Below are 16,535 nucleotides of genomic sequence, written 5' to 3' on the forward strand. Positions count from 1 at the left end.
AAGAAGCCTTTCCTTGTGCTCTCCCCAGGTACAGAGCAGTCCAGCAGCCGTTCGTCCTCCCACTCTCACAGCCACCAGCACTCTCCCGTCTCACCCCGCACCCACGAGACCATCCAGCAGCGCCCCAGCGTGCTCCACAACACGAGCATGAAGATCATCTCCTCGGAGACCCCCACCCCTTCCGTCCTACGGTACGTACCCCCCACCGTGGGTTCCAGTGCTTGCCTGCACCAGCAGTTAATTAATGAGCGCCTCTGAGAGGGAGGAGTGAGAGTTTTTTCCCTTCATTCTCTGCAAGCAGGGTTGGGGCTTTCAGGGCAGTTGTGATGGGGAGAGGCACATTTTGGTGCTCCAGCTCTTTTGCTTTTCCTGGTGGCTTTTCCTGCTGCCAGGAGAGCAAGTTGTGGTGCACCTGTGCACAAATACAGGTATTGCTCCTCTTGCTGAAGATTGCCTGGTGGTGGAGTTACCGAGGTCTCTGGGACCTGTCCATGGGTTTTATGTTCTCCAGTCAATGCATTCAAGCCCAATAACCTGTGGCCAGTTACTGTGGTGGAGGCTCCATCCAAGCCCTCCTTGCTGGCCCTGCATGGCCCAACGATGAGCTCAGGAGGCCTGGAAGGAGCTCAGCCGGGCAAGGCTGAAACCACGGCTCTGATAACAGCATTCCCTTTCTCCGTGTGCCTCTCTCACCTTGGCCTCGTCTTCATCTTCCTTCCAGATCCTCCTCCACCACCACCACGTCACCGATCCGCTCCGCCGCCTTCCCCTCGGCCTCCACCCTGCGCTCCTCCCTGGGCGCGGCCGACGGCTACGCGGCCCCGCTGGACCCGGCCATCCTGCAGAAAGAGGCCTCGAGGGCGCGGGAGGCCAAGACAGAACGAGCCCAGACTGACAACAACAACGTCTACACCTCAAAGCTGCCCAGCGGGGCCAACCTCGAACAGTCGCCTTCGCCCATTAAAGCCATGGAGTCGAGACCCTTGCCCGCCTCCGGACCTGGGTCCTCTCATCACTACGGCAGAGGACAGGGGAAAAGCCAGCAGCACCACCACCCTCTGGACCAGCAGCACGCAGCCTCAGGCTCCGAGCAGCACAGCAGAGAAAAGAGTCAAAGTAAACGCTTTGCCATGCAGGAACAGGAGCTCCGAGCGCTCGGTAAGGCCAGCACGACAGCGGCCGGCTTCATAGACGTGATTATCATGCACCAAATGTCTTGTGGTGAGGGGCAGCAAGAGGCTGGCTCAGTAACAGTGCCGCTAGGGGTGGTCAGAAATTGAAGGGCAGAGGTGAGAGAGCCGTGGCCTGACACCCATTTTATTTCATTATTTCTTATTTTTAGTTGCGCATTTTGGGTATCAGCACCCTGAGTGCACTTCTCCCTCAGCTTCCTGGCCGCTGTGTTATTCCTGACTTTTATTTTTGTGTGTTTTAAGGATCTTCCCTTCTCCCACCCTCTTTTAGTTTTCCCAGTTGGCAAGTCCTGTTTTGCAAATGTTGTCCAGTTCCTGGTACTGCTTTTTACAGACAATAGCCATTTGCTAATTTTGATTCCCCCATCCTCAGAAATTCCCAGGCAGTCCGTAAGGAACAGTTGTGGGTAATAAATCAAACGAGCAAAGCGGAGGACTGGGACTGTGAGCGTGACAAGGCTGCTGGCCATCAGACAAGTGCCTCCCTGCTCATGAGCTGCAGGGTCTCTGAGGGCTTTGTGGGTCTCAGCTTGGGTGGGGTCACCCTCATGGTGACCTCACTCAGGGTCCTGATGCTGGATGCTGCCCAAGGTGGGCACCGTGGCTGTCCTGGATCGCTCAGCTGTGCTCAGCAGCTGTTTCCGGAGCAGACCACAAGAACCACCTAAGAGGAATCTTGTGTAAGACACAAAAGCACTGGGATTAGTTATTCCAATAGAAACGGCAGGGAGAGGGATGGATTTCAAGGTCTGGGTCGTTCTTGATGGGACCAACCTTCACCCAGAGCATTCATCCCAGCTCCCACAAGCATGCAGCAGCAACAAGCAGTTGTGGGGGTTTGGTAGGACCCCATCTTCAAGTTGCAGCAGCTGCCATGGCCATCAGTACTAGGAGTTTCTGTCCCACTCCCCTTCGCGTAACCCAAGGATGGGAGAGCATGGCTGGGGAGAGGAGCTGCATCCCATCCCACCCCTCAGTCATGTCTGGTCCTGGCGCTTTCTAGCAGCCTGTTCCAGGACCATGGATGTGCCTCTGGCCATGGTGCACTCCCTGGCTGAGCTTTCCCCACCTTTTTCCCTGCCACCTGTACTTCCTGCAAGCTGAGTGTTGTGCCGTGCAGAAGAGCAGCTCTGCTGTGGCCACAGAGCTTACAGAAAGAAGGTGCTGTTCCTCAGGATCTAACTGTTGGTTAGAGACCTTTCCAGAGCAGGATACCTCATCTTGGGTGAATCTGAAGTGTGGTCCCTTCAATGCTGGCATTCATGGGGTAATGGGAGATGCTGCATCCCCATCCCTGGCACAGGGAGGTTCTCCATGGAGTCCTCCCATGCCTCAGGTACAGGAAGGAACCCTCCAGCAGTGCTGTGGGTCCCTGCCACATTTGTCTGCTAAGTCTCTAGAATAGAGCATTAGGAGGGTAAAGGTCTGTGGAGGCAAAAGTTGTGTTGCCAAATGTGCTTGGCTGGAGAGAGGCAGCATTTGCCTCCTCCAGGGCCCCTCCATCCTCTGCCTCTCCTCTGCAGTGGCATAACCCACCCATGCCTCAGTTTCCCCTCTCTGCTGAAAGGTGATGGCTGTCTCTCATTGCAGCTCTGCCTGCACTTTCACTGTGTGCAGAGGCTTGTGCAGACTTGGTGGACTTGGTGGTAGCTTTGTGTTTGAACTCAGTGAGCTTAAAGGTCTTTCCAAAATGGTTCTACGAGTCTGTGCAAGGTGTTAAAAAGCAGAGAATGGTCAAATTTTGCCCCTGTGGTTTGTGAGTCCACCATCTCCGGAGTGGACCCTGGTGCTTCCAGGGTCTCACATCCAGTTCTCAGGTCCCTGGTCCTGGCCTCCCCAGTGCTGGGCTTGGGGCTTTGCTTTGTAATGCATTTGGAGATCTCTTGTGCAGCCACTTCCACTCTCTCTGGGCATCGCTGTCCCTCTGAGCATAGTGGGTTTTTTAGTGGATGGAGAAAATGGGGGAACAATTGTGAATCTGCAGAGGTTGGATTTGGTCCCTGGATCTCAGGGTGTCACCGAGAGCTGCTGAGCGTCCAGTTCTGCAGGAATGAGACATCACCTCTTCACAGCAGCCACCACCACAGCTGCACATCAGAGGTGGCCCTGCAGCGTGACCTGCCAGGTCTTCCCTCACCTCTTTTTTCCCCCACTTTGCTGTACATGTGACTCTACCCACAAGCAATGGTGCAGCAGTGCTAAGGGAAAAGCTGAGTGAGCTCCTGGTGTTAACTCCCTTCCATTTCCTCAGGCTTTCATGGAGGCTACAGCCCTGAGCGCATGGAAGCAGTGAGTCCCGTGAGCTCGCCCAGCCTGTCCCATGAGAAAGGGGCCAAGCTGCTGCAGGACACAGAGAAGGGGCATGGGGAGCATGACCTGAGGCAGAAGCAGCAAGGTGAGGACAGGGGCTGGCACGGGAGAGCCCAGGCTGGCTGTGCTCCAGCGCTGGGATGGCATTTGAAGAAGGGCACACAGATGTCATCTCACTCCTGCTCTCTCCTTGGTGCCCCCCAGGCTCACTGAAGGGCTCGGCTCCCGAAGCCCACCTGCAGCACCTGCGGCAGCCCGATGGCCCCCAGTGCCAGCCCCTGCAGTCCAGCCAGAGCATCAAGGGCATGAACCAGCGGGTGGTCACGCTGGCCCAGCACATCAGTGTAAGTAATAACTTACCCACCTCCATCACCTGCCTGCTGGGCCTCCAGGGAGGAGGGAAGAGCTGGGTGAAACATGTCTGGTGGGGATGGGCTGGGAGTGACGCTGGAGACCTCAGCTCCTCCAGCTGGGGGCTGGAGAGCGGGGAGCATCACGAGTGTTCAGCCCAGGTATTGGTGTCCTCAAGAAGCCCATCACAAAAAGCTGTTGCAGACAGGAGGCAGAACTTCCATCTGCAGGGACAAATCAGCCTGTTTCCCTCCTGCTCACCCTCTTAGCTGGGCGAAGCTCGAAACCAGCTCTGAGTTTCTGCCTTCTGGTTTCTTCTGCAGGAGGTCATCACGCAGGACTACACGCGCCATCACCCGCAGCAGCTCAACTCCCACATCCAGCCCCCGGTGTACTCGTTCCCCGGGGCGGCGTGCCCGGTGCTGGACCTGCGCCGCACCCCCAGCGACGCGTACCTGCAGCAGCAGGAGCACGCGGCGGCCTCGCGCATCTCCCCGCAGAACGAAGGGGGGAAAAGGTGAGCTCGGGGGCCAGCCCGGCCTGGCACAGGTGGGCTGGTGCCAGGCTGAGCTCAGAGGGACCCAGGTGGCTCACGGGAGGTAGGGTGGGTGCCCTTGGCCGTCTGGCGCCGCGGCGAGGGGCAGATTGGAGTTTGGCATTGCTCTCGCGTTGCTCATCCCAATCTCCTGTTGCTGCGGGGATTCCCTGCTTACACAGCCCAACTCCTTTCTCATCTGGGCATCTTTCCCCTGGGCTGGTGCCTCTTGCCATCACTGTTGTCCCAGAGATGCTCTTTAGACCCCCTTAGAGTCCATGCATAATCCCCTTCCCAATCTGGCCGGTGTCACAGGATAGTTTAGGTGGGCTGTTGAGATCCAGCCTCGAGCAGGTTGTCCTGGGTTGTGGCTGGTTGGGTTCAGAATTATCTCTGCTGTTGGAGGCAGCACCTCTCTGGCCAACCTACTCCCAGCATTTCAGCACTCTTGAAGGAAAAAAGGGGTTTTCTTGTGTTGGGGTGGAATTTCATGTGTTTTGTTTGTGCCCGTTGCCTCTTGTCCTGTCACTGTTCTCAGTCCCTGACCACAGATGATTCCAAAAAACCTGAAGCAACATGTTTTCCATTGGTTCAAAGTTAATTTTATCTTCATCTTTCACAGTGTTTCAGAAGTTTATTAGACACAGGTGCCCTGACAATGGTTCATTTCAGGCACCACCTGTATTTGTTTTAAGGTCACTTTCAAATCCCCTTGCTGCTCCAAGGCAGGTCTGATTGCTGCTGTGTGGAATTAAAAAATGGGTCTGTCTTCCCACCCAGATGTATCCAGGAACGAGTGGTGCCTTGTCAGTAAATGAGATTGTTCTTCCCGGCTCTGCCTGCTCCTAGAGTTGGCTTTATAACATCAAGGAAAAGAGCCCAGCCCTGACCACCCAGTGATGAAAAAAAACTGGGGGGAAAAAAGAGAAACCACAGAAGGAACTTTAAAGATGTGAATTCCCAGAACTCGCTGTGAGGAATTCCTCGCAGACTGGAGCCTGGCTGTCTCCCAGGCTCTGGCCACAGGCAGGCATCAGGGGCCAGTAGTGATCCTCTCCAAGCTGCCCCAGCTCCTGTGTGGCCCCGACAAGGAGGTGGCGGCTTCTGCCTCCGCTGTGGTCACGAACACAGAGAATCAAAAGCAGCGTCTCCACAAGGTTACAGGGATCCGTGTGTCCCTCCTGGGCTGCTGTGTTTGGGGTGGCTCAGCTGTCCCACTCTCGGGGGATCAGGCCCAGGGCTCAGCTCAGCCCTGCTCTCTCTTCCCAAACCACGCTCTCCCTCTGGCCCGTGCTGGAAAGCACCAGGAGTCCTTCTCCCCTCCCAGCCCCGAGGTGCTGCAGGGGCGCTGGGGCTGTCCCAGTGAACCGATGGCGTGTCCCTTCGCTGCCCAGGTCCCCGGAGCAGGGCAAGGCGGCCGCGGGCCCGGACAGCTGTATCGAGCCGGTGTCTCCACCAGACGGCGTGGGAGAAGCGGAGCACGCCAAGAGCGCCCCGTACCCCGTCCTGTTCCGCGAGGGAGAGCCCATGGACCAGAGGTACGGCCACGTCCCCGCACGTGGCCCCGCTCAGGCTGCTTTCCTTGCTGCCCAAAGCTGTGTTTGTCACGGCTGTTCGACACCACATTTATCACTGGGATCGAGGGAGAGAGGGTGGAGATGCTGAGGATCCCAGAAATTCCCAGCCTGATCCTGAGCAGTTACGCTGAGGGAAGAGGCTCCTTAGGTAGGGCTTTGTGCAGTGGACGTTGCAGAGGTTTCCAGTGGTCTTTTGCTCGGCAGGATGGGGTCCAAGTCCCCAGGAAACAACACTCAGCGTCCGGCTTTCTTCAGCAAGCTGACCGAAAGCAACTCTGCCATGGTGAAGTCCAAGAAGCAGGAGATCATCAAGAAGCTCAGCACTACCAACAAAAACGAGACGGAGTACAGTAAGAACCTGTGGGGAGGCAAATGCAGGGCACCAGGGGAGGAAAAGCCTCGATGAAGCAGAGATTTGGGAATGGGTGCTGCTGTGTTAAAGGGCTGGGGGCTCTCAGACAGCTCTGTCTGCGCTGAGGAGTCAGACTCGGTGGTCCTTGTGGGTCCCTTCCAACTCAGGATATTCTGTGATTTTATGGAGTACAAGGTGCAAACGTGTCCTAGAGTGCTGTGCACTGGTGCCAGCAGTGACTGTGTGTCCGGGGAGGCAATGGGAGATTTCCCAGCCCGGTCTCTGTGCTCTGGGGCTGTCAATCCCACCCAAACCAGAAAACCTTGGTAGGAAGGAAATAATGAGCTGAGCATGGAGGACACTTAAGAGCAATTGATATTTTAATGACTGGCCAGCCAAGCTGAATCCTTCTCCCTGAGATGCGTCTCCCCCCAACTTTCCTTTAAGCCCTACATCAATATTGGTGCAGCTCTGTAAAACTAACCAGGCTGGCTCAGATTAGAAATTCAGCCCGTTCATTCATTAACCGCTAATAGAGTAGATAGGATCATAATTTAATTTAGCCCAGCATTATACAGTCAATACTAATTCAATTTGAATCCATCTTACAACAGCTGCATCGGATAAGAGGGACCGAGCTGTCTCGTCTCCTGGATGATGTTACCATGAGCCAACAGTATTGTTATGCCCCTTTGGGGACATGTGGCTGAACCCCCTGACCTTCCACACTTTCCCTTATCAAGGAAAAATATATAGAAATTGGATACGCCTCTTGTTTGATGAGAATTTCTGTTATTCTAAGGAAAGCAATATCCAAGTCAAACAGCTCAGCTAAGAGGGAAAATATTGATTTAACATTTCTTCTTCTCCTCCTCGCCCTCTCCACTGCCCAGACCTGCTCCATGGATAAGGGAGCATGGAGCCTTTGAAAATCCCAAAGGCAGAAGAGAGGGTTTGGCTTCATGGAGCTTGAAATCCCAAGGGCAGGAGGGAGGAAGGGAGGGAGGCCAGCACTGAGCACAAGGACATTGCCCTGGCTCTCAGGGCTCTGTGTTTTCGCCCTTTCCCACCTGCTGAAGGTGCCCACTGTGGATCTCCCGAAGGCTGGGAGTTATTCCTGGCCCCATCAGCACCCACAGTGCTTGGGGCAGCTGTGCTGCTGTCCAGCGTGCTGTGACTGAGAGATGGGAGTCTTGCCGTGGCTGCCACGGCAGATCCTCCCAGCCACTAACACCAGCGTGTGCTGCTCTCCGTACTGAAGAGCTTCTTTGTTTTTCTCCAGATGTGGGGCAGCCTGGGACAGAGATTTTCAACATGCCAGCGATTACCGGAGCAGGTAACTCCCCACATACCTGTACCTCGTTTCCCACAGGGCTTACAGCTGTGGAGAGAATAGCTCAGTAGATTTAAGCGTCTCCTTTGTTCTGTTTTCCCCTAAGACCAAGTGTAACAGTTGCTGGGAGGCAGAAGCCTCGGGACCATAACTCCTTGCTGTCGGGTTGGAGGAAGGGCAGTGTGATTCCTTGGAAAGCCTGGCAGAGTTTGAGGAGAGGTTAAAAGTCAAGCAAGGGTTGGCCATCTGATGCCATCAGATCTTAGCAAGGTGGACCTCACACCTGGAGGGAGCCCCCTGCTCTTGGTGGGACCTCGTGGTCACCTGTGGGTGGGAGGGCGGTGGCAGAGGGGGATGTGAGGGTGGGCAGCGCGGTCTCTGTCACCGTGGGCTGGGCAGGATGCAGGAGCCAGTTGCAAAAGCAAACTGGGGCAAGAGCAGCAACCTGTGCCGGGCAAAGTGGTGATGTTGAGGACCAAAAGGGAGATGAGGGGTGCTGGGACAGGAGGAGGTGTTTCCTGGGAGTTGGAGGAGTGCTCAGGCCCACGACCAGCCTGAGGGGGAATGACAGTGGGAAGCTGTCACTCGGTTGTCACCTGTGACATATCCAGGTGAGCTCACAAATGGAGTAAATCCCCTCTGAGGAATACTAATTGCTACGTAATTGATTAAGGATTAATGCTCTCCTGCAGCAAGAGTGCCTTCAGGTTGTTAGTTTTAAGCAGAACAGCAGGTTTTCCATGGCCAAGGACAGGAGGTGCTGTGGGCAGGGGTTTGGTGCCGTGGGAGGGCTTGCCAGTGGAAGTGAGTTTGGGAGGAGAAGTGAGCTGGCATCAGCTGCTGGGGTGAGCAGGTTCAGCCAGGTAGGACCTGAAGGGCCCTGGCAGATAAGATTTGAGGATCAGCTTCGGCTAGAGGGGACCAGCAAAGACTCTGCCTGTTTTTACGGCAAAGACAAATGTTCAAATCGGCAACCTGGGATCTGTCCCTCTCCAAGCAGAGGGGCAGGGATCCCAGAACCATCACCCCAGGATGGGCTCAGCCGGGGGGTGGGGGCTGGCAGTTTCGTGTCTGTATTTTGCCCTTGCTTTGTTCCCTGTAACTGCCACCCCGGGAATGACGGTGGCGTGGCTGAGCCTCTGGTCCCTGTGCGGTGCTGCTCCATAACTGCATGGCTTGAGACTCACAACCACGCGGACACTTCGCCTCTGCCTCCTGTCCCGCAGCCTCGGCCCAGCCCGGGGGCGCTGGTCCCCGTGGGAGCCCGGCCTGGGGAGAAACGGGGGTGGGGGGCAGTGGGCAGGGGGCTTGCAGAGAGCTCGAGGAGGGACAGCAGGACGGAGGGACGACAGGACGCTCCCCTCTCCCGATGCAGCCCGACCCGTGCAGGGGGCTGCCTGCATCCCATCACCCCAGGGCCAAATCCAGGCACCTTTCTCATCAAGTGCTTTTGTGGGGTACTCCTTCTTCCTTCCCTGACTTCCTTTATGGGAATCCGCCCCGCCCTCCAAATTGGCACACTGACTTCTGCTATGTGTGCATGTGGACCCCACATCCCAATGACTTTCCTCCTGCCCCCGTGCCGAGCCTGGCTGGGTTGGGAGCACAGCCCCTGCTCCTTGGAGATGCTCGCTGGGGCTCAGTGACAAACCCCCGTCCCCAGCCCCTGGCCCCGGGGAACCTTCCCAAAACCTGGATCCCAGAGTGAGTCCCACCCGTCCCACCGCCAGCCCCCGCCGAGCCCCGGGGCGGGATGGAGCGGGAGGAGGAGGAGGAGGACGGGTGCATCGCAGCGCTTTAAAGAACAAGTTGACAAAGTTTGTTGCTTTGCGAGAATGTGCTGACTGTTTGTTTCTTCCCTTCTCCCTTGTCTCCTTTCTCCCCCTTTCCCCGTCCCCCCCATCTTTCTTCTCATTTGGCTCCCCCCCATCTCCCGTCCCCTCTCTCCTCCCTCTCCCGTATCTCCCAGGGCTAATCAGTTGTAGGAGCCAGTCGGTCCAAGAGAATTCCAGTACCAACATGGGGTTGGAGGCAATAATTAGGAAAGCCCTAATGGGTAAATATGACGAGCAGTGGGAAGAGCGCTCACCTCTCAGTGCCAATGCTTTTAACTCTCTGAATGCCAGTGCAAGCCTGCCCGCTGCTATGCCCATAACTCCTGCTGATGGACGAAACGAGGACGTGCGCTCCTTGCCAGGTCTGCAGCCCTCTCCACCTTCACTCTCTCTGTGTTATTAATTCTCAGCCTTTTTATCTCCCCATTTACAGGGGGATTTATTCCCCCCACCCCTCCCCATTTTTGTTCATTTTGGTTTTCTTTTCTCCCCTCCCTGCCCCAGCTTTGAGCTTTGTGGATCTGCTGATTAATCCTGTTTGATGTTAATTTAATAGTCTCTAAAGGTGCTGTTGCTTTCTCTAAACCACTGACTTGCTCCTTTCCCTGTTTGTTGGTTTTTAATATCTCCTTTTCCTGGATTTTTTTTACACAATGGAGAAGTTTATGGGGGTGGAAGACCCTCACACACACACCCCAAAAATCAAAGGTCTAAAATTAAATAGCCAGCCCCAACTGTCTATAAACCCCAGTGGGATCAGTGCTGCCAAAATAGGAGAAGGTGCTGAGCAGGGCTGGTGTGGAGGACACAGGGCAGGGTGGCATTTCCCTCCCCGCTCCTGTCCCTGGGGGTGTCAGGGCAGAATCCAACCTGGGATGAGGGGATGGGATCTGGGAGTGCCTGGAACACAAGAGGGAGATTGTAAGGGAGCTAAAAATGATGCCTGGGGGATGGTAAGAGGGGAGAGCTGGGGGTGAGCTGCCCCTGGGCCCTGGTGGGGCTTACAGAGCCCCATGGTGGGGTCTGCTCAGCTTTGGAGAGACTTGAGCAGAGAGGAGAGGGTGGTTGTGCAAATCCCCAGCTAAGAAAGGGAGGGAGGAGGGGGACCAGGGATGGAGGGGGGAAAGCATTTGTCCCCCCACAAAAGGACAGAGTGCCTCATGCCAGTGCCCTGCACAGAGCATGACACCACTGCCAGGGATCACCCTCTGGAATCCAGGCACAGAGCCCCTGGCTCGGGAGTAGATCCGGGGTGCACACGTGCACCTTCCTCCAGGTCAGCTCACACCTCTCTGGGTCAGCTAACCCCAGGCACTCTAAAGCTTTTTGCAGAAAAGCTTTTCTGGCTCCTGCATGAAACCAGCAGCTTCTTCCAGCCGTGCCTCCCCGTGCCTGGGGGAGGCTGCCTGCTGCTGGGCAGGCAGGGTGGGATGCAGACCCCGTCCATCCCTCCCTCTTGGGGAGCTCCCCCCGGTTTATCCGCACTCACCTGCCCGACAGAGGCCCTTCTGGCTTCGAACCTTTTAAAAACTGGCTGAGCATCCCCAGGGATTCTGCCGTAAGGAGGGATGGAAGACCATCCTGGCCGTGTAGACCATGAGAACGGGGAGCGTGCTGGGGGCTCCGGCACCCACGCAGCTCCCGGGGGTCGCTGCCTGTGCCTGTGGGGCGGCACATTGTGAGCCCCGTTTGGGGGCTGAGCCCCGAGCCGGCTCAGGAGCACATCCCGCAGGGAAAAGGCCTCTCCCGCCCCAGGTCCCTCCCCGGGGCAGCTGGTGGCATCAACCCACGAAAGCGGAGCAGCCCAGGGAGGGAGCAGAAGCCTCCTCCGGCCGCTGCGTCCCGCCCGCCCCATCGCCATTCCCCGCCGCGCTGCCCGGCGTGAGCTTTCCTCCTGCCACGAGCCTTTTTGGGTTGTTTTTTTTTTTTTGCAAAACCCCTAAAAAAAGGGGAAGCGCTGGGACCCCTCAGCCCGTCCCCGATTCCCCCCCCCCCTCCCCGAGCCCTGTCACACGGAGCCGGGTGACGAGCGGCCGCCTCTCTTTGCAGGAGGAGGGGGGAAGCCAAAGATCGCTGCCAGACCCAACAGCCGCAAAGCCAAATCCCCGGCGCCGGGTCTGTCCTCGGGCGAGCGGCCGCCCTCCGTGTCCTCGGTGCACTCGGAGGGGGACTGCAACCGCAGGACTCCGCTCACCAACCGCGTCTGGGAGGACAGGCCGTCATCCGCAGGTAGGGATCCAGGGGACGGCTCCCCCAAAGCGGCCGCGTCGCCCCGGCGGGGCTGCGGGGAGGTTCGGGGGAACGGCCTGGTGCTGCGGGGTAAATTAATTAGTGTCAAATCAATGACTCCGCGCTTCCTCCTCCTCCTCCCCCCGCAGGTTCCACGCCGTTCCCCTACAACCCGCTCACCATGCGGCTCCCCAGCGGGGTGGTGACGGCGGCTCCCAGCGCCCCGCTGCCGCAGGGCACCCCCGGCAGCCAGCACCACGCCTGGGACGAGGAGCCCAAGCCGCTGCTCTGCTCCCAGTACGAAACGCTTTCGGACAGTGAATGAGGAGGAGGCAGGGGCAGGGAGACGGCGACCAAACCCCGGGGCACGGGGAGCGAGCGGGACACCCGGGGCGAGCGCCCACCACCCCCGGCCCCGCCGGCTCTCACGAGCGAAGATGCAGGAGCAGAGCTATTTCATTTTTCCCTTTTCCTCCTTTTTTTTTTTCTTTTTTTTTTTTTTTTTCCCCCCTCCCAACCAGCCAATTTGGTGGAGGATGATGGTTTTGGTTTTGATTTCTTTCTTAATTTTTGTTTGGGTTATTTTTCTTTTTTTTTTTTTTTTTTCTTTCGCGACATCCGGAAATTTCTGCATCCTCTTCGGTCTGATAAAGAAAAGGAAAAAAAAAAAAAAAAAAAGCCTTAACGAGACAAAACCCAAGGAACCCATCTTCGATCTTGGCAGCCGTGCTGGGCGGTGACCCCCGCGCTCGAGAGGGACCGTGAGCGGCCGTGTGTCCGTCCGTCCGTCCGTCCGTGCCGGGGCCGCCCGGACGCTCTGCCGGCACCGAGATGTTCCTGCGGAGTTGGCAGCGGGCGTGGGATGCTCCCCCGGACCCGGCCATGGGGATGTGCCTCAGAATTGCAAAACCTTGAGCGGGTTAAAGAAAAGATTAAAAAAAAAAAAAAAAATCCACAAAAAAAAAAAACAAACAAAACCGGTTGAGAAATGAAACGGGACGGAACGGCCCGGGTGGGTTCCCTGGCTGACGCCAGGGCTGGGTGCCCGGCATTCCCGTGTCAGAGGACGTGTTCAGCCCCGCGACGACACGCTTCGAACGTGGCTGGGAGGAGCGGGCAGGGGAGGGAGTGAAGAGCTGTTTCTTAAAAAAAAAAACCCACAAAAAAACCCTGGTCCCTTCGATGGAAGCAATCCCGGGTCACTCGGAACGGGCAGGGATGTTGTCCCCGGGCCGGCTGCCGAGGGGCTCGGTTGCTTTAAGTGCATTGTTTTCTGAATGGTGAGAAAAGGCAATTGTAAATTGTATTGGTCTACAGGGTATATTTTTGATACCTTCAGTGAATTATGTCGATATTTTACGCAAGGAAGGACTTAAAACACAGTATTACATGCTGTAAAAGAGGTTCTGTTCTTACATGCAGGCTTTGATGCATTTGTCCATTGTATGGAAGGGTTGAAAAAACAAAACAAAAAAAGAAGGTAACAATGATCCATCAAAGTTATCTTTGGGAGTCAGGAGAATGTATGTACTTAGTTTAAAAAAAAACAAAACCAAACAAAAATCTTGCCATGGTTGCAGGGCCCCCCGTTACACACACCTTTGCTGGTTGTAGACGTTGATTCTCCAGAGCCCTCCAAGCTGGCCAGGGCAGGGGCAGAGTGGGCAGGAGGCCAGCGTGGCAGGGAGTTCACAGGAAACTTAAAAAAAAAAAAAAAAAAAAAGTTAAAAAAGTTTAAAAAAAGTTTTTATTGTATTTTTGTGATACACACGAATGCTCTACTTTACATTATTTTTTTTCATTCCATGATGTTGGCTCATATCTGCAGTTACATGGTTAAAGAACAAAAATATTAGACTTTTTTTTCATTCACTTCTGCTTTCTCGCTCTTGGGGGGGGGGGGGGGAAACAAATGGCAAAAAAAAAAAAAAAAAAAAAAAAAGAAAGAAAGAAAAAAAAAAATAAAATGTATTAAATGCTTTGCATTCTATACGCTAGAGGAGCCCCAGCCCGGCCCAGCGCCGCCGCCTCCGGCAGCCCCGCGGGCACAGGCGCCGTCACCTTCCCCATGGATCTTTCTTTTCCCCCTGCAACGTTCCCAGGTTGATTCTGATTTCAAAGCAAGAGAATGATGGTGTTTGTTGTTTGTTTGGGGTTTGTTTTGTTGTTTTGGTTTTTTTGTTTTTTTTTTCTTTTCTGTTGGGTTTTATTTTTTGTTTTTGGTTTGTTTGGTTTGTTTTTTTTTTTTATAATGTACAGGTTTTTAAATGTTCATCGATGTTTGTGTCTTTTCTGTTGTGCTTTTTTTCTTTTTCTTTCTTTTTTTTAAAAAAGAGAAAAAAAGTCCGAGACAATGCACAAGCGATGTGGAAAGTCTTTGCATTCCCAGGTTATTGCTGCTGGTATCTCCGTGGCTCTGAGCTGTGCAAACACACAGAGCTGATCTCTGGGCAAAACGCTGTTAAAATGTTGCAGATTCTGCTGGGGGGGGAAAAAAAAAAAAAAAAATTACCCAAATCCAACCCATCTTCAAAGCCGCCTCCTCCATCGGAAAAAAATAGCGGAGAAAAACCCCAACCACAACAAAGAATAAAGTTCCCACTTGGCACAGTAGCAATACTGTGTGCTGCTTGGTGTCTCCAGGTGTCCTGGTGGCCGTGGAGCTGGTGGCACTGGTGGCTGCAGCGCTGGCAGAGTGGCACCGCGCCCCGGCCAGTGACCCAGCCAGGGCTGGGACGTGGCCAGAGGGGCGAGAGAAGGGCAGAGGAGCTGCTGCCCTCAGCAGTGGCAGTGCAGCACACCAGGGATGGAGGTGCTGGGGTGGCATTCGGGTCTCCCCACGTGGGCACCCCGTGCCAGCCCCGCAGCCGGGCGTTGGGACATCAGGAAGGGCCACGGGCGCCAGCCAGGAGCTGCAGAGCCGCCTTGTCTCTGCCCCAGCTGGGCAGGGCTGGGATGCATCCCCTGTTAGCCATGGGCAGCATTCACCAGCAGCATGGGCAGCACCCGGAGCCGTGGGATGGAGAGAGAAGAGCCTGTCCCACCCTTCAGTGCCAGTCCCGGAGCCGTTTCTGTCCTCTCACTTCTCCGTGTGTGCCAGGTGAGGGGCTGGGGCCCAAGGCACAGCAGTACCTGAGGCTGTGCCAGGAGCGTGGCAGGAGGGTTGTAAGGTGTTGGTGAGGTTGTTCCAGCCCTTGTGGGGCTTGTGGCTCGGTGCTGGTGCCTGGATGGTTGGGCAGATGTTCCCCACGGGCAGGGCAGCGTGTGCAGGAGGGGACGGTGCTGTGGGCCGGGGGCACGTGGAGGTGCTGGGCTGACACTGGTGACACCGAGGTGCTGCAGGGCTCCAGCAGCCTCACCCCCAGCTCGGTGGGATCCCTTGGCGTTGTTCCTCAATGGGGGAACACCAAAACAGTGCCGATGTTGCCAGCTGTGCAGGAGCTCCGGCCCTGGCTGTGCCATGTGTCCCCACCCCGCCTGCCCTAGGCTGGGGGAGCAGCCGCAGGATGCAGGAGACCAGCTGAGGCCAGGCCAGGTGGGTTTTGCTCCAGTGGGATCCTGCTCTTGGGGAGCCCCCCTTGTTGAGATCTCAGCCCTGCATTTTGCCACAGCACGGCTTGGTTTTGCCGCTCTCTGCTGCTGCGTCCCCATTGCGGGGTCTCCCCACACGCACCCCAGCCCCTCCTGGAGCTGCCAGCGGGGACAGGGATGGAGGGATTTGAGGAGAGCGCTGGGGCAGCAGCAGCTCCCACTGGGGAGCTCTGAGCCCCTCGTTGTGGTGCGGGTTAATTAATTCGTGTCCCGTCAATGAGCTGGCAGTGTGTGCGCACAGCAGCTCGGTGGGGATCCCCCCGCACCTGGGAGGCTGCAGAGGGATGGCCCCGCTTCACCTGCTCAGGGGAGCGTGGTTTTGGGGAAGGAGGAGCTGCTGCTCCTGTCGGTTGTGGTGTTTTCCCCCTCTGGCCCTCGTTCTCCCCACCGAGGCATCCCCGAGCACCCCAAAAATCTCAGGCAGGGTCTGACAGCAGCTCCTCGTGCTGCCAATCCGGGAGAAACTCACATTAAACAACTCCAAAACCCCGAGTTTAAACTTAACGCTTGCCAACTTTGTAACTTGTACAAACGCAAAAAAACCACTGGACGATTTGTCTCTCGAGCTGTATTGGGAGGGGGAAAAAAAATCTCTGTGTGTGTGTGTGTACCCAGCCTGTGCACAGCTGCTGCGGAGGGACCGCCAGGTGTAAATAATTCCACAGCTTGCTCCAGAGGGGAGGGGGTTCTGCTAAAGGTGACGGGTTTGTTCGCTGTTACTGTGCTCGGCGTGCCCGCCAGCGAGCGGTGGGCGACGGTGGGCGACCACTGCCCTGCTGGTTAAATAATAAAAAAGCAAACCAACCAACCCAACCCAACCCAAAACTTATTTGGCAGCAGAAGGCAGCTCCTGCCCGTGGCTGTGTGTGAGCCTGGGCAGGACGAGCTGCTCCCGGGGCAGCTGAGGCGGCTGCAGGCGAGGGGTGGGGGGATAAGGGACCCCCGTGCTGGCAGGGATGGGGTGGCCTGAGGGGACAGAGGGGTGGTGGCAGCGGGCACCGAGGGCACAGTGAGCACCCTTGTCTCGTTCACCTGGGGCTGTAGGAAATTTTGGGGGAGGCTGATGAGCGACTACCTAATTAAGAAGCCCTGGGATCTGTTCGTGGGTCTAAATTGCTTTATTGCCAACACCTGTGCCGTGAGGTGGAATTACCTTCAGCTGGGAGTCCCCAGGTGCTCCTCCCACAGCGATGCCATAGGCTGGGGAGCGCTCCCCACTGCTGGAGGGT

At 56.2% G+C, this 16,535-nt stretch overlaps 1 protein-coding gene across 1 annotated transcript in view; it reads left to right on the top strand.

Moving 5' to 3' along the window:
- NCOR2 (nuclear receptor corepressor 2) overlaps positions 1-13,644 on the top strand; it is a 186,024-nt gene extending 172,380 nt beyond the window's left edge. The window contains 11 exon segments of the mRNA XM_058422874.1: positions 29-191; positions 722-1,158; positions 3,445-3,588; positions 3,708-3,847; positions 4,178-4,371; positions 5,784-5,927; positions 6,171-6,316; positions 7,601-7,654; positions 9,621-9,848; positions 11,536-11,715; positions 11,865-13,644. Of these exon segments, the coding sequence (XP_058278857.1) occupies positions 29-191; positions 722-1,158; positions 3,445-3,588; positions 3,708-3,847; positions 4,178-4,371; positions 5,784-5,927; positions 6,171-6,316; positions 7,601-7,654; positions 9,621-9,848; positions 11,536-11,715; positions 11,865-12,040 (2,006 nt within the window). The 3' untranslated portion in view covers positions 12,041-13,644.
- Positions 13,645-16,535: the final 2,891 nt, after the last annotated feature.

The sequence above is a fragment of the Hirundo rustica genome, chromosome 17 (genome assembly GCF_015227805.2).
Source record: "Hirundo rustica isolate bHirRus1 chromosome 17, bHirRus1.pri.v3, whole genome shotgun sequence".
Taxonomy (NCBI): domain Eukaryota; kingdom Metazoa; phylum Chordata; class Aves; order Passeriformes; family Hirundinidae; genus Hirundo; species Hirundo rustica.